Consider the following 20,439-nt stretch of genomic DNA (forward strand, 5'->3'; position numbering starts at 1 on the left):
GATGGGCTCCTAACCTCAGATGCAGTCTTAGTCACTGAGCCTGGGGACACACACATTTGACCAAGCAGTCGGGACTCAAGGAGTTTAGAAGGGGCCTAGAACCTGGATCAAACTTAACACGTAACTCCCATTGTCCAACCATCCATTTTCTATTTTGTAACTCCTAACTGGTTTGACCTTGACTAATCATTTTGTTTTGGAAATGAAGCTTACCACTTTATCAGTTGCTCTCTGAAAATCTTACAGCGTACTAATATTTGAAAATAGCATGATTTCTCAAAGCAGAGTGCCAGAAGCTTTTTACTCTGCTCCTGTGCTTGTGTTAACATCATTTATTTGAGGGGAAACGCTCAAATTTAATAGGTTCAAAATATCCTAAAACATTTCCATGACTCCCTCCCCCACAAAGACATTCCATAATAAAATTTCCTGGTGTAAAATACGCGCCCTCTATGCCCCGCCCCTCGGGGCCTGGCCCCGCCCGCTCGCCGTCACTTACCCGGAAGCGGCCGAGGAGGGCAACAGGGACGGTGGCCGCGCGGGGTTGTTTCTCTCCGATGGCGGAGCGGAAGGATGTCGCTGGTGTCCGGGCTGCTGTCGCACACGCTGGGCAGGGTTCTGTGGCTCTCCGGGCTCCATAGCGGGTACCATGCGCAGGGCAGCCCGGCCATGGAGCAGGACAGAGCGCTCGAGGTGTATGGTGACTATCGGGGAGAGGGGGGCAGGGCAGGGCGCGGGGCCGTGAGCGGGGAGCGGCGCTTCTAGGTAATTAGCCCTGCCCCGAGTGCGGGGATCGGGCTAGGTGATCCCTCGAGTCCCGTCCAGTCCTGTGAGGCGGGTGGGTGCCCTGGGGAGGGGCACATGGGTTGGTGCCCCTGGGGGAGTGGTGCCCAGGTGGGTGGGTGCCCTGGGGACGGGCACATGGGTTGGTGCCCCTGGTGGGCGGGTGGGTTGGTGCCCTGGGGGGAGTGGTGCCCGGGTGGGTGGGTGCCCTGGGGAGGGGCACATGGGTTGGTGCCCCTGGGGGAGTGGTGCCCAGGTGGGTGGGTGCCCTGGGGAGGGGCACATGGGTTGGTGCCCCTGGTGGGCGGGTGGGTTGGTTCCCTGGGGGGAGCGGTGCCTGGGTGGGTGGGTGCCCTGGGGAGGGGCACATGGGTTGGTGCCCCTGGGGGAGTGGTGCCCAGGTGGGTGGGTGCCCTGGGGAGGGGCACATGGGTTGGTGCCCCTGGTGGGCGGGTGGGTTGGTGCCCTGGGGGGAGCGGTGCCTGGGTGGGTGGGTGCCCTGGGGAGGGGCACATGGGTTGGTGCCCTGGGGGGAGTGGTGCCCAGGTGGGTGGGTGCCCTGGGGACGGGCACATGGGTTGGTGCCCCTGGTGGGCGGGTGGGTTGGTGCCCTGGGGGGAGTGGTGCCCAGGTGGGTGGGTGCCCTGGGGAGGGGCACATGGGTTGGTGCCCCTGGTGGGCGGGTGGGTTGGTGCCCTGGGGGGAGCGGTGCCTGGGTGGGTGGGTGCCCTGGGGAGGGGCACATGGGTTGGTGCCCTGGGGGGAGTGGTGCCCAGGTGGGTGGGTGCCCTGGGGATGGGCACATGGGTTGGTGCCCCTGGTGGGCGGGTGGGTTGGTGCCCTGGGGGGGAGTGGTGCCCGGGTGGGTGGGTGCCCTGGGGAGGGGCACATGGGTTGGTGCCCCTGGGGGAGTGGTGCCCAGGTGGGTGGGTGCCCTGGGGAGGGGCACATGGGTTGGTGCCCCTGGTGGGCGGGTGGGTTGGTTCCCTGGGGGAGCGGTGCCTGGGTGGGTGGGTGCCCTGGGGAGGGGCACATGGGTTGGTGCCCCTGGGGGAGTGGTGCCCAGGTGGGTGGGTGCCCTGGGGAGGGGCACATGGGTTGGTGCCCCTGGTGGGCGGGTGGGTTGGTGCCCTGGGGGGAGCGGTGCCTGGGTGGGTGGGTGCCCTGGGGAGGGGCACATGGGTTGGTGCCCCTGGTGGGCGGGTGGGTTGGTGCCCTGGGGGGAGCGGTGCCTGGGTGGGTGGGTGCCCTGGGGAGGGGCACATGGGTTGGTGCCCTGGGGGGAGTGGTGCCCAGGTGGGTGGGTGCCCTGGGGACGGGCACATGGGTTGGTGCCCCTGGTGGGCGGGTGGGTTGGTGCCCTGGGGGGAGTGGTGCCCGGGTGGGTGGGTGCCCTGGGGAGGGGCACATGGGTTGGTGCCCCTGGGGGAGTGGTGCCCTGGTGGGTGGGTGCCCTGGGGAGGGGCACATGGGTTGGTGCCCCTGGTGGGCGGGTGGGTTGGTGCCCTGGGGGGAGTGGTGCCCGGGTGGGTGGGTGCCCTGGGGAGGGGCACATGGGTTGGTGCCCCTGGGGGAGTGGTGCCCAGGTGGGTGGGTGCCCTGGGGAGGGGCACATGGGTTGGTGCCCCTGGTGGGCGGGTGGGTTGGTTCCCTGGGGGGAGCGGTGCCTGGGTGGGTGGGTGCCCTGGGGAGGGGCACATGGGTTGGTGCCCCTGGGGGAGTGGTGCCCAGGTGGGTGGGTGCCCTGGGGACGGGCACATGGGTTGGTGCCCCTGGTGGGCGGGTGGGTTGGTGCCCTGGGGGGAGCGGTGCCTGGGTGGGTGGGTGCCCTGGGGAGGGGCACATGGGTTGGTGCCCTGGTGGGAGTGGTGCCCGGGTGGGTGGGTGCCCTGGGGAGGGGCACATGGGTTGGTGCCCCTGGTGGGCGGGTGGGTTGGTGCCCCTGGGGGGAGTGGGGCCCCAGTGCATGGGTGGTTGCTCTGGGGAGGGACACATGGGTTGGTGCCCCAGCAGCTGGGTGCATTGGTGCCCTGGGGGGAGCGGTGCCCCTGGCAGGTGGTTGTCCTGGGGACGGATGAATGGTCGGTGCCCCAGCAGGTGGGTGGCTGCTCTAGAGGAAGGGGTGTGTGAGTGCTCTGGATACTGGGAGCTTTGGGATGGGTTTTTGGTGCCCCGGTGCAGTGGAGCAGAGAGAGAGGTGCCTGGGGACCTACCTGGCCTTGAGATCTGTGGAGGGTGGGAAACTGTCCCCCCTGTTCAGCTCTGGTGTAAGGTGAACCACTGTTGGGGTCACTTACACCGGGAAGTTATCTTGTTACTTCATTCGTCTGGTTAGGGCACAGGCCAGACACCCTTGGCAGTTAACATGAGACTAGTAGCTCCAGAAATGGCTGACAGGCCAGATTAACTTTTTGTGGGTCAGATGCTAAATATATTTGTGGGCCCCCATGGAGGCAATGGAGCATGTTGTGGGGACATTAGTCTCCAGAGTGAGGAGCCAGCCAGAGGCAATGGGACATGGCATGATAGGGGCAGCCCCACTCCTCCCAGCCTAGCACAAGGGCACTATTTACAAACCAGCAGTTGCCAGATGCACAGTGGCCCAGCCAGCCCTGTGCTGCCAGCATGCCCCCTCCCCTTGGGGGCAGGCCCCTGCTGTGCCACACAGTTATCTCCACCCCCAACACTGGAACCCCTCCCCCCCATTCCCTGTGGCCAGAGCCCCCCTGAACATGCTATGCCCAGCACCCACACACACACACATGCACAGCACCTGCACAACACCATCCTTGCCCACAGCCTCACCACAACTGCTCAGCACTCCCCACAGAACCCCAACTCCCTGGTTCCTCAACACACAGAGATCGTCCCTGCCACCTCACAGCCCAGCATTCCCAAGAGAACCACGCCCTGACTCCTGGCTGCACTCAGTGGCCCCTCAGGAGTGGCATGATCAGCTAGGCCAAGGCCTGCCCCGGCCAGGCTCTCTCAAGATGCAGGCAAGCCACCCCCTCACCCCCCCACCTGGCTGAAACTGGTCAGGCTTCTACACCAGTCCCAGAGAGCTCAGCTCCGGGGAGAGCGGTAGGGCCCCACAGGTGATGGGAAGCAGAGACTGCCCAGAGCCGGAGGTGCACTAGGTCCAGCCAGAGGGCTGAGAGGAGCAGGGGGGTGAGGCCAGGGGGTGGAGAGGAGCCATGGCCTAAGGAGCAAGTGATGGGTGGGGGCAATCAGTATGTGCTCAGAAGGTGAGTCTTGACAGCTCCTGTAACTTTTATTCTAGTGATTGTAACTAGTAAAGGTTCTGCTGAGGTGTTAAATATTTGTTATCCAATTTTAGGGTCCTCTATGGCTCTTTACATAGATTCTAGCTCCTTTGTAAATTCCATCCTTAATCTCCAGCTTTCCAAGACAGTTGTAAAACAATGCAATAAAAATACTGTGTTTCTAGTAGTAGTTTCCTATAAACATAGGAGCAATTCCAAACCACAAGTCATCTAGTTCACAATCTAAATATTAAAACCAAATCTGGTGGCAAAAGCATTTCTTCCATACGTTATAAATCAAGTTTAGATTTAGTTTGTAGCCAGAAGGGCAAAAAATAGCAAATACTGAATTGGAGGCCAGATTGAAGCCCTTGTGCACACCGTTCTAGAGCCATTCTGTTATAATTACTGATGGAGAGGGGAATGTTTGCAGATTTGAGTGGGTGATCAGTGGCACACTTTTCACTGGTATTAATTCAGATTGTTAGCTGCACTTCAGATACTCAGTATTTGGATCCCATGTGCTATCTGAAACATAGCCTTTTTAATATATTAAGTAACTCCAGGGCTGCCCAGAGTGGGGGACAAGTGGGGCAATTTACCCCAGGCCCCACAGCAGCCCCCACGAGAATATAGTATTCTATAGTATTGCAAAAAAATTTATGTAAGGGTCCCCCAAAATTGCTTTGCCCCAGACCCCTTGAATCCTCTGGGCAGCCCTGAGTAACTCTAAAATCTTTAAACTGTTCAGAGATGAATTTTACTGGGAAGAAGGCATTCTGATTCTTGATTTTTATTATGCAGCAGATCATCCTGGACATACATTAATTCACTGTGTAAACTGATGAGTCACTGACTATCAGTAAAACTTCATGGCAGGAAGTTCAATGGGTCAGTTTCAGCCCTTTTGTGACTCCACTGTAGTTAGTGGCATTACAACAGGGCTGAATTTGGCCCATTTATATATTAACAAGTTTGTGAAAAGGTGACTACGGTATTTGATTCAATATTAGCTTTTATTGCCAGCATTAAATGCTATCACACATGTAGAGTGAATATTGTATTCACCAAAGGGCTTTGAGATGTTACTTTTAGAAAATGACTTCTCATGCCGTCTACGGACAGAATATAAAGCCAGTTGAGATGACCACACTGAGTGCTCAGACAATGTAATCAAAGTCCTTTTGCACACTCTGAGTTCATTCATTGCTGGAATGCTTTTCCACTGAAAGCTTGAGGTTGTTTGCATGGCATACTCCTTTAAAAAAAAAACAGGTTGGGTTTGTAGTATGGGCTTCAGCCAGCCACATCTATAGTAGGTTGATTTAAAAAAAAAAAAAGTTGTTAACAAGGTTGAATTAACCTGAAATTAATCAGATAATGATTTTTACAAATTTATTCTTTATTTGCAACTGTTGACAGATCATACAAACAAATTTTATTCTGTCATTTGTTCATGGATTCCTCACTGTAAATATTTGTTCACAAAAATCGTATAGATTTGTTTCTGTCCAGTGATCGGATGATCTAAACTTATGAACAGGAAGATACCTCTTTTTTGGGTTGTGAATTATCCTTTAGCATTTGTAATAGTTTTGAATATACACTGTAAGCACTTCATCCTGGAAAATGCTTAGTCTATCCAACTTCTATTGACTTTTTTGGGAGTAAGAGTGGCTTAGAATCTTGTAAAATTTGACACATATATCAGAAGTTCCTCAAGTCAAGGATCTTATTTTCTTACTCTTCTGTGAAGTGCTAAGCATACCAATTTCAGTAAGAGAGAGGTATCAACAATCACATTGCCCTGTGTAAAGGGTTTGATGTAATAAGATAATACTATAAACTAAATTCATACTGTGTTGTGGGTAAGGACTGTGTTTTTCCTGTCAAAACAGTGCAGAGCTGATGAACTCCATTTGTAGGTAGTAAAATGCTATGTTCTTTGACCATGAACTGTAGAAATGTTTGCACTGTATGGAGAGGAGCAGACATGGTAAGATGCAGGTGCTTTGGTTTGTGCTTTTCTTGGGTGAACTGAGTCAGCAAGATGTTTCAGTAACCAGGCCTCTCCTGGAGAGGAGTTGAAGAAAAAATTAGACTGGGAAGAACAACTTGTTAAAAACCTATGACTTTTTCCCTAATCATCTAATTTATAAAAAGTATTTCATTCCTGGTGTATGTCCTTCTGCTTTAGATATAATTCGAACTATCCGGGATCCAGAGAAGCCTAACACTTTAGAAGAACTGGAAGTGGTAACGGAAAGTTGTGTTGAAGTGCACGAGATAGGGGAAGATGAATATCTCGTTACTATCAGGTTTACACCAACAGTACCTCATTGCTCTTTGGCAACACTCATTGGTAAGCTTCATATTTCCTTAAATGGCCGAATAGTTTTCTTCTAAAATGTGCAGCAGTAAACCAAATGCAATGGAGGTTCATCTGAGTAACACTAATAAAAATAAAGTATTTTTCCCTTTTTTTTTTCTTGGACTAGTGTGTTAGAAAACATTATACAAAGCAGTCAAAAGAAATATTGCAATATTTCTTAAATCGAATAGCATTTTATGAAGCAAAAAGATCCTGTAGGTCTTGTTCAGGGATGATGGCTTTCAAAAATCCTCTTCATGATTTGGTAGTTCCAAGAAGCACTGAGTTAAGAGAGGAAGAAAAGGAATTGTGAGTTACGTGTACATGATTGCTGCTTATTAGGTCCTAGCCATACTAGGTTGAATAGTATTGTTGTGGATATGGACCTACCACTGTTTTACAGTTCAGTGTAGCCAGAGGTTTTCTACATATGGTAATGCAGACAATGATATTGGACTAGTCCCTTTAAAGGTGGTCTATAGCACAACTTCTGAATAAACACCTTTACCCTGATATAACGCTGTCCTCAGGAGCCAAAAAAATCTTACTGTGTTATAGGTGAAACCGCGTTATATTTAACTTGCTTTGATCCACTGTAGCATGCAGCCCTGTCCCCCCGGAGCACTGCTTTACTGCATGATGTCCGAATTCATGTTCTATCGGGTCGCGTTATATTGGGGTAGAGGTGTAGCTGCAATATGGTGTGGAAGTAAACCATTTAACAGCTTACTGTTGCTCTAGGTGTTTTAAAATGTTTAACAAGTCACAGTATTTGCCTTGTTGCTTCTTAGCTAAGCAGCCGAAGGTTTCCTTAGATAACTGGTGGCCAGACTTTAGAAATAATTGGGAAAGGGGAAGCATTAGTGTTGAAATGCATGTGGAACAGTGATTGTTGAGTAATACTGTGCCTTGGTAGTATATGATGAATAGAGAGTAAAGCAATGTGGCTTATGATGTAGTCTTGTCTCGAGAGATTAATCTTCACTGATTTAAGAGAAATAACATATCAGGCTCTCTTCAGCAGTTCGTACTCATGCAAAACTTCACTGAAGAAAATACAATGGGATTAGATCTGTGACGACTACTGTGTCTAGGTCTGTTAAAAATTGAAGTTATATTTTTAATTTTTATTGATTACAATCTAGGGATTGTATATTTACCCAGCTTGTATCCTCCTGAATATGAATAGCTGATAGGAGTCGATTTTTACTTGGGCTAGAAGGGTATGTCCGAAATGTTGCATGGTTCCGGCATTACTACAGAAGTTTAAAGAAAAGCGGTTTGTCAGATCTTAAAAATAAAAATAAACTCTCTTATGTACTGTTAAAAGATCACAAAGTAGAACAAGATTCTACTTCTCTTGCTTATTTTCTTTGATTATGTGCTTAGTTGAGATGTTGTTTATCGTGTTTCCTTCCTGTGATGAAACTAAACTTCAGCTCTCTGAAGTTATGCTGCTTAGATATAACATGTCAAGATTAGCAAGCTTTATAATTCTAAGTTAACACAGACAAAGGATTCTCATTTTACAATTTAAATACTTTTTTTCCTTAAAGGAAAATAAGTGTTTTTGAATTTAACCAAGAGGCAAATCATGCTGAAATATCACCCCACTTCTTTGTATGGGAAAGTGAAGTACAAATGGTAGCGAATTAATTGGCCTATTTTAGAACTGTCAGCTACCTAATTATTTACTATGGGTTTATCTACACAGGGAGGCAATCTTGAGATAAAATAGGGTGTGAATTTGAAGCACAGTAGTTGGTCATGGTACCTCCCTGTATAGACATTCTTCTATTCCACACTTAGTGTCTTTGTGTAGAATAAGTGTGTTCATATTGGGGGCTAGTATGGAATAACTATTCCACAGTAGCTATTCCAGGCAATTTGCTGTTGTAGAAAAGCCCTTACAAAAAAACAGATTCTATGAGTATTACTTACAGTATTTGTATTTAAATAGTCTGAAGATTTGTACTCTGATTTTTGAGAAGTAAAGTAGCTGACTGTTTTAGAGTGTTGTGAACTTGACTGCCACGGTTTGATTTCCTCAGGCTTTGTGTTCTTGTGTTCCGAGTGAGCTCTGTTTCTCCAGTTCCTCATTCCGTAAAAGGAAAGAGCTACAGCAAGTATATTTAAGCAGCTATGCAGCACATGTTAGAGTACGAGCCATAAGCAGTTTGTCAGAGTTCCTCTTGTGCACAGACTACTTGCTTTTAAATTGGTGTTTTACGTCTTTTTACCTACTAGGCCCTAAATAGCCTGGGACCAGCCTACTGAGAGTTACGGCCTGTGTGGTGCTGAATTTTTATCCTCCTTGAGAGAACCGGGTTTGGCAGAATTGAATTTATTTTTTCTTTTTCTTTTTTTCAATTTTGACAGATAATATCAATGCTTATTTTTAAGCTTTTTAAAATTACAGTTTTTTACTTTTCATTTGTGGGAAATTATGGGCTGGGCTCATCTGGTAATGGCGGGGGGTCAGAAAATTTTTTAATGACTTGTTGCGATTCAAAAAGTGAAAGCTTTATAACCATTAAAACACACATCATCAACATCATGTGTCAAAATATCTGAAGTAAATATCCTTAAATCAAACTCAAATAAGTTCTCAAGCATAATATTTCTTACTGTACCTATTTGTAAATTTTTATTTTTATCAATGGAAATATATTTTTCATTGATCTGTATGTGTACATTGAGATTGCCATTTACTGACATATACCAATTAAAAATCTGGTCCAAGCCTAGATATAATAGAGAGGGGAATGGCTGCCATGGTGTTCTCCATAAAGGCCCCAAGACTCTGGAATCCCCTCCTGTCCCTGCTCTGAAGTAGCCCAGACTTCCAGGGCATCTTGGAGGGCCTATTTATTTCAAGTGATTTTTGAGGCATGGGCCAATATATTGAGATGTTGGTATTTCTACTGCTGCTTGATAGAAGGGTTGAGCTGATGGTATTGCATTTTGTTTTAACTAATTGGCAGGGTGCTCAGAACCTGTGCATGGGCATTCTTTACTTTCTTTCAATTTAGAATAAACAAATATATTTTTAAGAAGTCTATGACTGCCTTGATATTTACTCTCTGAAAGGAACTGGTAGATGGGAGAGTTATGGTAGTTATTGCTGTAACTGAGAGTGTCTCCTGGTCAGTCCAGTGACGAATCTCCAGGTCATTTAAAAATGAGTCACATACTTGTAGTGGTATTCTGTCCCAAAGAATTACTGGGTGCTTGCCTGTTATGTCATACTCTCTAGTGGATTCAAGCATCCTCTTCATCTGTCTGCCCTATGCTAATGATTACGAAGATGAACACATTACATGCAACTAACCTAGAGAGAAACATCTGAAATCTAATCTCCTAATTTATCACTAAAAGCATATAGTTTCAATGGTGATGGGTACAACAGAAAGACCTAAGTTAGATAACGTTGTGTTTGAATGTTACATGTAAACCAGTGGTTCTCAAACTGGGGCCGCCGCTTGTGTAAGGAAAGCCCCTGGTGGGCCAGGCTGGTTTGTTTACCTGCTGGGTCCGCAGGTTCGGCCGATTGCGGCTCCCACTGGCTGCAGTTCGCTGCTCCAGGCCAATGGGAGCTTCTGGAAGTGGCAGTCAATATGTCCCTCGGCCCGTGCCACTTCCAGCAGCTCCCATTGGCCTGGAGCGGGGAACTGCGGCCAGTGGGAGCCGCGATCGGCCGAACCCGCGGACCCAGCAGGTAAACAAACCGGCCCGGCCCACCAGGGGCTTTCCTTATACAAGCGGCAGCCCCAGTTTGAGAACCAATAATGTAAACAGTCAGTACTTTTTTACTGATGTGTCATTTGCTGGTTTTTTAAATTAATCCAAGATTTAAATCGTAAGGTCCTTAGGGCAAGTACTTTCCTTTCTGTGGTTTGTATCATACTGAGCACATGTTCAGAGTTCAACAAATAATTTAATGTACATTGAAAATTAGGCAATGGGGTGGCTTCCTGGGGGTCGACGATACACTTGGGAGACAGAAGAATTTCCTGCTCCCCCAAGTTGTTCCAAGTTTGTGTTCTTTTCAAACTGTTTTCTCTTTTGTTAGGAGTTCACAATCTTCCGAAAGAAATCGCTGCATTATGTACTCCGCAGAAGTTCAGCGCAGCCACAATAGTGGGAAAGAACCTCTAGTACAGAAATGTAGACGAGGAGAGGAGTGATAGTTCTCTAAGGTGCTTGGAGACTAAAGTCTCTCTCTAGGTCAAACAGGCTTCCCTATTATTATCCTTCCCTATTATCCTGATCCTCAATGAGCTGGAAAAACCATATATTGGAGTCAGAGGGTGTCCGTTGTCATTCATTTGTCTTTTTGCTGAGAATGCTGCAGGGGTGACAATTGCCAGTTGTATTGATGGCTTTTGTGATGTAGATGTATATTCGCTGGAAATTAGGTAGACCAAAAAAATTGTTTAAATCATCCACAGAACTCCTTGAATTTGCCAATGAAAAAAATGGTTTTTATTGTTTTTAAACAGGGCTTTGTTTGCGAATAAAACTTCAGAGATGTTTGCCTTTTAAGCACAAGGTAAAGTATTCATTTCTACCATTCTCATATGAGATTGTGTGTGGATGTATGCCCAATACCAAATGACAAATGACAAACTTAAAAAATGAAACAAACTGCAAGATTGCTTACTTAGTTTTAAAATTGTGGTCAGAAAGGTCTGTTGGTGTTTTTAAATAGTGCACATGGTGGGAATGGATTGTGGAAAGTACAGGACATCTTAAAACAAACAACCCCAAATATCTATCTAAGTCCTCCTAATGCCTTCAAGGGAAAGTATTATGGGCCACAGGAACATTTCAAAGCATCCAGGCATTGTGAATTTTATTAATGTTTAACTAGTTACTGGGTTTGTGTGTACTTTCGGAATAACTGGTGGTTGTTATCCCCAGTGATTCCTGAGTGAGTAAATGAGACAAGGTGACCTGAAAGTAAGGTAGTGAGTAATGTGCCATCATCAGTTTGAATTCTGACTCCAGTTAAGGAATAAAGGTGCCCTCCACAGTTCATGTGAAGATTCTCTGCAAAACAAAACAAAACAAAAAAAGGGGATCTTTCAGTGAGTTTGCTCGGAGAATTTGTAAGCACTGAAGAGGTAGGAATGGAGCCAGGATTTGAAATGAGATTTCTTATTCCTATAATTTAAATAGGAACACAGGGATTGCCATGTTGGATAAGGCCAGTGGTCTACCTAGTCCAATTAACATCTGGCAGTGGCCAGCATCACATTGCATTGACACTTTCACAGGCGAGCCCCATTAGCCCCCACTGGCAAAAGTTTGAGAATGATGCGACAAGGAGCTTTAAAGAATGGGGAGTGGTAAATATCACTTGGGATTTCCTCCCTGAAAGGGTCTTATTTTCCAAATGTGTTTAAATGAGCTGTTCATGGAAGTGACAGGTGCAGTTCCTGTCGCCTCTAGACAAACAGCTCCTAAATCAAGCTCTACAGAACACTAGCTTGTGGTTTACAGAGAGCTCGCTGGCAAGATAGCACTGGTTCTCCTCCCTGTTTCCAGCTGCTTAACGGCATTGAAAGAAAACTAAACATACACTGAAGTGCTTTCCTAGAAATACTTAACCATATCAGTTACTTGCATGGCTATCTCAGCTTGATCACCAATAGGCGTGATCACCAATAGGGCTGTGAATTGGAGGGGAGATGCCTGTAAGACATTCTCGTAAAATCTAGACGATGAAAAAGCTTGAAACCTGCCTATTGTGTACAACAGGCTAGGATGGTTCACAAATGTTAATCGTTAAATCAGTGTGCATCCTTTGTGCAGAGATTTCTCTTTTCCAACAGTGTGCAGAAGCACAGCTGTTCATGTGCGTGGCTAACGTTGTTTATTTCTTATCTAGTTGGAAATTTATATATCTGAAGGTGCCCATTCCACTGAGGAGGACAGTAAGTGGATTTTTATAAATTGAGTGACTGTGTGTGGCCCACCACCCTAGAAATTAATGGAGTGTCAGAGTTGCAGGATGAAGCATGCCACTGGGAAATCTCAAAGTTGCTGCAATGAAATTCCAACTTGTTCATGTTGCATATCTAGTATATATTACTGTAGATATTGAGGATTACATTTTAAAAAGGGGGGAAATAAATAGGAAGTATTGCATATGTGCTGCTAAGTACATTTCTGGAATTTCTTGACTTTGAGTGGTTGATCTTGCAATCTTGTATTAATGCTAGACTATTTTTATTATGGTTTGTAAAATGTGGAGGAACTGGACTGGCAAGCATGTGCCATAGAAAATCTCAGTTATAAAATTGTGTCTTTTTATTAAAATAAAATCAGATTTTTTTCCAAATAAAAAAGAACCACGAAAGACTCTGCCCATGCCAGGTTTTGACCTTTCACTTATTTTGTTCTAAACCTGAATAGAATGTTGTTGGTTTTTTTTTTTTAACATGGAAAATTTGGAGTGCGCTTGGGATTTTTTTCTTTTTTTTCTCAGTCACATAGCTAGAAACTGAAACTAGAGAAATTCAGTTTGACACAATTTACCTAGGGATGCAGTGGATTCTCCATCAGTTGGAGCTATTAAACATCCACTCTTGATTTTTACACTCTAGCTTAACCAGAAGTTATGGACCTGATGCTGGAATCACTTTGTGAAATTCTGCGGCCTGTGTTCTGCAGGCAGTCAGACTAGGTGATCCTGATGGTACCTTCTAGGCTTAAAATCTATGCAACTTTAGGAAAACTTCAATGGGAACAGGTAGTTGAGTTCCCAAATACAGAGATGTTGGCACCTAATAAATTAAAAGCAAAATTTAGACCTCGTAAAATTTCAATATTGACAATTCCTACCCAAGATCACGATATAGACACAGATGTAAGAAATGAGTATTAGTGCTAATATGTCTCAATGATGGCTTTTCTGTTACAAGGAAGCAAAATACATTGTTTGTTCCATATTGTCCAGTTGTTGTGAAGGGTTAAGAGGAATTTAAGGTCGGATATGGCTCTGCACATTTTATATTACTTAAGGATTCCAGAATAGTCATCATAAACAGGGTGTTACATATTCCTTTCCTGGACTAGAAATGCCATGGAAGTGGTAGTGATGTCTAGTGGCTGTGTGTGATCGTTCTCCCACTTGCCTCTCTGCCCCTCATCCCCTTCTAATCCCTCTTTGTTCCATCCAAGATTCTCAGTTCAACACCACTTTCATGTCATTTTTCCACTCCTGTGTGTTTCCGGTATGCCAGGAGCATCTCTTGAACAGGTCTATCTTGCCATCTCCATTTCTACCTGCGCTGCACTTCTTCGGATAAGTCTATTATACAGATCCTAGTCCTCCTCACCATAGAGCAAAGTGATTATAGTCCCGCCTATAAGTATTTAAAAATTAAAATAAGATAGAAGAAAGATGCCACAATCCATTTCTTATTCCTTTTGTCTGTTGCCTCCCGTTCACATTGCTGGAGATTGCTCTTGTCTACAAAGATTTCAGGGACCTACCTCAGTGCAGAGTCAAGTAACTAGCACAAAGTGATTACTATACAAGAATTGCTCAGTCCAATGGCTCTGACTAACTTTTCATCTGATATTTTGCAGTCAACAAGCAAATAAATGACAAAGAGAGAGTAGCAGCTGCAATGGAGAATCCAAACTTGCGCGAAATTGTGGAGCAGTGTGTTACAGAACCTGACTAGCAGCTACAGTAACCACAGAGCTATGATCATTTTGATACATTGGTTTAATTATTTGTAAAACTTCAAGGCCTTGAGTTTAATACTTACCTTGTTTGTACCTTCCACGTGATTTTTAAAAGAAACCATTTATAAAGTGAATGTAAATTATAAGAAGGAGGCTAGCAGTATATAAAATTAGGTGACGTGTATAGTGTTCTAAAGAATTTGTAATATTCATTGTTCAAAGATAAATATTTTAACTAGTTATTATGAACCAGCTGTGTTGCCTTCTTCTGATGCACATTGTGATACAAAAGCAATTTTGCAGGTTAAATTTCCACTGTGCTCAAATTGAATGTGTTTCACTCACTACACTGTAAAAAAACAAAAATTAAAAAATTGTTTCTTATAATGAAAACCACTTCCTGTTTTGAATGTTTGTGCTCTTAATTTTACGAACTCTCCTGGCATGGTAACAAACAGAGAAGTAAACGTTTTGCTCAAGTGTTTTTACTGTTGGTAAAATGTTTTCTCATAAAAATAGAAACGAAATGTAAAACACTAGCTGAAGCTCTAAACATGAATGTATTTTATAAATGGTGAACAGATCAATAGTGTACTCAAAAGCATTAAATGAATACTTCTGTGTTTCTTTAACCTTGATTCTAATGTCAGCAAGAAAAGCACTTCTTGTATGGCCATAATGTCCAAATGATATTAATAGAATGTCAGTGTGAATTAATAGAATTTTTCAGAAGATTTTAGCAGCAAATGGAGTGACACATGCTAACCACTTCATTGCTGTTTTGTTCGTTTATGCAAATTGTTTGAGGCATGTTGATTTAAAATCTGATCAGAGTTCAGTCATGGGACTAGCAGATTAGATAGAGTAGAACTCCACTGATTCTCTCTCTGCTAATCTTCAAACCTAAAAGATCTCCTACCCTTCCTTTCTGCAAAGATTTAAGAATGCTGTAGTAATGCCTGACTAGTAACACTTTCTCTTTTTTTATAAAATCTAAAGTATATCTATAACTTAAACTACATTTGATAAAGTAAAAATAAAATGTTTATGAAACAGTATCTCTGACTGTTTTCATATTGGTTAGTTTATTTATTTGTAAGTTACTCAATCTACCAGTCATTAGTGTCAATTGGAGCTTGTATTTTCTGTGTTTCTGTCTGGAATTGGTTCTGGTAAAATGAAATAATTAGAAAACAGCAAATCTAATCAAGTACCATTATAGCTTATAAATAAGTTAAAATCTAAATTGACTGTTTTTAAATTTATTTATATAGCTTTATGTAATATCCTGAAATTCCATAAACTGACTCGGTGCTGAGATAGGTACATCATGTAAGAATCTGGATTAATTAGGAAAAGAACAAGTATTAAAAGCAGTTTTTTTGTCTTTGCAATTTGGAATAAACATAATTTTAAAAAAACGCTCTAAAATATTTAGTGAGTGAACACATGCTGGAAAACACAGAAAAGTAATTCTGGGGAATGAAAGTGCACAGAAACCTGTCCTATGTTAAGCTTTAATCAAGTGCATCGGTCAGCATTTTCTGCAGTAGCCAGTACAGAACAGCATAACATCTCACATACAAAAAAATCTCACTCAAGAAGAGTTTCTGTATTAGTTAGAAATTATCTAATGAGTATGATTGATTCTTTTAATGTTTTTAGAAAAACTTCTACACTAAATTAAACGATACTTTCCTTTCCAAGTTATATGATGGCTGTATTTCCAAGGGAATTGATATTTCCTATACTACTTTGGTCAGTGTCTTCCCAGCCTATACTATAGTTTGTCTTTACTCTTGCCATCAAAAAATAATTATTTTTCCTTTTTAAAGAACTGCTTGCATTTGAATAGCTCCAACTTGTATGACTTGAAATTCAATTACTGTTCACTTAACTACTTAGAGCCACCTATATGCAGTATGGGCAGCATTTCTGCCATAATGAGAAGGAAGTTGAAAATAGCCAAGACTAGACCATGCTATTAATAATTTATGTTGGTGACCAGTTATGGAGACAAGAACATGCTATCTATGATTCCAGACTCTTCCATCTATTATGGATTCATGTTACTATAGGAACCTTTCTTTATTTATTTGTATAACTGAATGCTCATATAATATTGTAAAAGTCTCTATTTTTATATCATTTATTTTTGCTGGTCTGTTGCACTAATATTTCTTTCTATGTATCAAAAACAGATATAAATGATGGAGTCCTCCAAAAGATCTCTCGTGATAAGAATAATTCTTTTGGGGGGATTTATACCATTCTAATCACCTTAACATCAAAGTATCTATATTCAAATTTTGTTGAACGTGCAATTCTACTTGTGTGCCAGTTTGATTGTGGTTACGGCAGAAACATCTGCTGCTGTTAAGCACAGAGAGAGAATAGTAATAGAGGTTGGTATTTCAAATTTACTTTTAGGTGGAATTGATTTTTGTTCTTCTAGTTATCTCTGGAGTGTGAAAGAACGCCACGTTTGGTACCAACCTCGCTATGTGCCTGCCCTGTCTCAATCACAGTTAGCTTTGTTATGTTTTCTCTACATGGTTGATAGATGTATTTACTCAATATTATTATGAAGGATGTTTGACATACTCTGTGCTTTCTTCTACTTTTCAAATTTAAATATCACTTCTTTATTACTTAGGAACTGTAAACTCTGGTTAAAATAGTTATTGGAACAAGTCCTCTGTTGCAGTTCAAAGATTGATTTTTCTGGATATGTTTTTAGAATTCCAGTGTTTGAAATTCTTAATAAAGCATTTTTTCATCATTATCATAAATAAGAAAGGCCATACTTGGTCAGACCAATAGTCCAGTGGTTCTCAACCAGGGGTACACAGAGGCCTTCCAGGGGGTACATCAACTCATCTAGCTGTTTGCCTGGTTTTACAACAGGCTACAAAAAAAGCACTAGCGAAGTCAGTACAAACTCAAATTTCATACAGACAATGACTTGTTTATACTGCTCTACATACTATACACTGAAATGTAAGTACAATATTTATATTTGAATTGATTTATTTTGTAATTATGTGGTAAAAATGAGTCAGCAATTTTTTGGTAAATAGCGGTGTGAAACTTTAGTATTTTTATGTCTGTATTTTGTAAGCAAGTAGTTTTTAAGTGAGATGAAATGTGGGGGTACACAAGCCACATCAGACTCAACCTTTCCAGACTACTGTACCCCTTTCAGGAGAGTTACTGCAGCAGTCCATCTAGCCCAGTATCCTCTCTTCTGACAGTGGCTGGTGCTAGAGGGAATGCACAGAACAGGGTGATTTACTGAGTGATCCATCCAATCCCAGCGTCTGGCAGTCAGAGATTTAGCAAAGCATGGAGTTGCATCCATGACCATCTTGGTTAATAGCCACTGATGGATCTATCCTCCAGGAACTTATGCAATTCCTTTTTTTTTTTTTTTTTTTTTTAACCCAGTTATAGTTTTGGCCTTCACAACATCTCCCTGGCACCAACTTCTACAGGTTGACTGTGTGAAGCAATACTTCCTTATGTTTTGTTTTAAACCTGCTGTCTATTAATTTCAGTGGGTGATGCATGGTTTTTGTGTTATGTGAGGGGGCAAATAACACTTCCCTATTCTCGACACCAGTCATGATTTTATAGACCACTCTCCATCCCCCTTTAGTCATCTCTCTTTTCTAAGCTGAACAGTCCTAGTCTTTTTAATCTCTCCTCAGATGGAAGCTGTTCCATATCCCTAATCATGGGCAGCAGGTATCAAAGGCCAGGGCAGGCTAAGCCTCCCCTAACCCAAGCCGTGGTCCTGCCCATGTTCCGCCATGAGGCCCTGCCTCACTTCCTGTCTCCCCTGAAGCCAGTGAGGGCTCAGCTTCTACTGGCGGCCTGGAGCTCGGGCTGCCTGCCAGCTGCTCAAGCCAGCCCGAGAGTCGGCCCAGTGGCTTGGGTTGGGGGGCCTAACAGTGGACAGCTAAAGCTCCTCTGGCAGCATGGGGAGGGGGGGCCTTGGGGCTCCTCTGGTGGCGTGGGGTGGGGTATGGGCAGAAGGAGCGGGTCAGTTGGTTAGCCTCCATGAAGTGGGGTTCACCCACTGCCCATGCCCCTGATGATTTTTGTTGCCCTTCTCAGCCCTTTCTCCAATTCCAATATATCTTTTACTGAGATGGGGCAACCAGAACTGCATGCAATATTCCAGGCATGCGCTTACCATGGCTTTATATAGTGGCATTATGATATTTTCTGTATTATTTACCCCTTTCCTAATGATTCCTAACATTCTGATAGACCTTTTGACTGGTGCTGCACATTGAGCAATGTTTTCAGAGGACTATCCACAGTGACTCCAAGATCTCTGTCTTGAGTGGGAACAGATAATGTAGACTCCATTATTTTGTATATGTAGCTGATATTATGTTTTCCAATGTGCATTACTTTGCATTTATCAACATTGAATCTCGTCTCTTATTTTGTTGCCCAGTCACCCAGTGTTGTCAGATCTCTTTGTAACTCTTCTCAGTAAGCTTTGGATTTAACTAACTTGAGTAATTTTGTATCATCTACAAACTTTGCCCCCTCTCTGTTTTACCCCTTTTTCCAGATAATTTGTGAATATGTTGAACAGCACTGGTCCTAGTGTTGATTCTTGAGGGATCCTGCTATTTACCTCTCTCCACTATGAAAACTGATAATTTATTCCTACCCTTTGATTCCTATCTTTTAATTAGTTACTGATCTATGAGAGGACCCTCTCTCTTTAGTCCATGACTGCTTACTTTGCTTAAGAGCCTTTGGCGAAGGGTCTTGTCAAAGGCTTTCAGAAAGTACTAGTACATTATATCCACTGGGTCACCCTTGTCCACGTGTTTGCTGATTCCCTCAATTAATTCTATTAGATTTGGTGAGGCGTGGTTTCCCTTTACAAAAGCCGTGTAGACTTACCAACTAGTAACTGCCCAAATTGCCTCTGGAGGCTTTTTTAAAAATTGGTGTTACATTAGCTATTCTCATTCAGAGGCTGATTAAAGCAATAGGTTACACACACACACAGTTAGAAGTTCTGAAGGAACTCTTAGGTGAATATCATCTGGTCCTGGTGACTTACTCCTGTTTAATTTACCAATTTGTTCCCAAACCTCCTCTATCGACACCTCAGTCTAGGACAGTTCCTCAGATTTGTCACCAAAAAAGAATGACTCAGGTGTGGGAATCTCCCTCACATCCGCTACAGGGAAGACCAATGCAAAGAATTCACTTAGCTTCTCTGCAACAAGCTTTTCTTCCGGGAGTGCTCCCCACTGATTGTTTGGCAGGCGTCCTGCTTCTGAGATTCTGATTTGCTTAACAATTTTTTTGCTGTTAGATTTTGCGTCTTTTGCTAATTGCTCTCCAAATTCTTTTCTGGCCTGCCTAATTATACTTTCACACTTGACTTGCCAGTGTTTAAATCCGACAGGAAAATAGAAAAAGAGAGTAACTTCCAATTTTTAAAGTATACCTTTTTACCTCTGCCTTTTTCACATTGTTTAGCCATGGTGGCATTTTTTAGTCCTACATTTTTGGGGAAGAGACGGAGGGTGTACATTTAGTAATGGTGTTTTTAAAAAGCTTTCATGCAGCTTGCAGACATTTTACTCTTGCGACTGTTCCTTTTAATTTCCATTTAACTACCTTCCTCATTTTTATGTAGTTGCCCTTTGTGAAATTAAATGCTACTGTGGTGGGTTTCTTTGGTATTCACTGCCTCCCTACCTTACAAACATGTTAAATTTAATTATATTATGATCACTGTTACTGAGTGGTTCAGCTGTGTTCACCTATTGGACCAAAAGAGGACACTCTTCTTAAGGTACCTTGTCTGAGGACAACTTGAGTCTGAAATGTTTGTGCTAAATAAGAAAACTATTGTCAATTTTTATAGCCAAACTGAGGTGTTATATCCTTAGAGAAATACTGAAAATAAAAACGAATCTTCCTTCTCAGTTTCTTTTTATGCGCTATTGAACGGAAATATCTATGCATATGCAGGGCGTTTACATTTTCAAGTAACTATTGCAAACATCATAAATCCTCACTACATCTCTGAAGTACTCTTGTAGGCGGTGATGTATACAGCTAGGCAAGTACACACATCCTGATGAGCTTATGGATCCAAAGGACTAAACAGAGTCCTAGGAGAAACTCAAAAGTAGCAGGAGATTTTAGTGCCATCCAAAAGGAAACAACTTGCCTTAACTTTGAGCTCTAGGTGATGTCCTGTACCCAGAGTGATATTTGCATCCTCTGTCTTATGCAAAGCAAAAGCAGAATGTTTTGGGTGATGCCTCCCTT

The 20,439-nt window shown here is 43.5% G+C and overlaps 1 protein-coding gene across 2 annotated transcripts; it reads left to right on the top strand.

Moving 5' to 3' along the window:
* The first annotated feature begins 493 nt into the window (after nt 1–493).
* CIAO2A (cytosolic iron-sulfur assembly component 2A) lies at nt 494–15,179 on the top strand. 2 transcript variants are annotated; one of them, XM_030577765.1, is made up of 5 exons: nt 494–712; nt 6,247–6,411; nt 10,923–10,972; nt 12,314–12,359; nt 14,020–15,179. In XM_030577765.1, the coding sequence occupies exons 1-5, from the start codon at nt 574–576 to the stop codon at nt 14,115–14,117; spliced, it is 498 nt and encodes a 165-aa protein (XP_030433625.1). In that variant the 5' UTR covers nt 494–573; the 3' UTR covers nt 14,118–15,179. The 2 variants fall into 2 exon arrangements, with proteins under 2 accessions (XP_030433625.1, XP_030433627.1); XM_030577767.1 differs by having other exon boundaries at nt 494–700.
* Nucleotides 15,180–20,439: the final 5,260 nt, after the last annotated feature.

The sequence above is a fragment of the Gopherus evgoodei genome, chromosome 10 (assembly GCF_007399415.2).
Source record: "Gopherus evgoodei ecotype Sinaloan lineage chromosome 10, rGopEvg1_v1.p, whole genome shotgun sequence".
In the NCBI taxonomy this organism is placed as follows: Eukaryota; Metazoa; Chordata; order Testudines; family Testudinidae; genus Gopherus; species Gopherus evgoodei.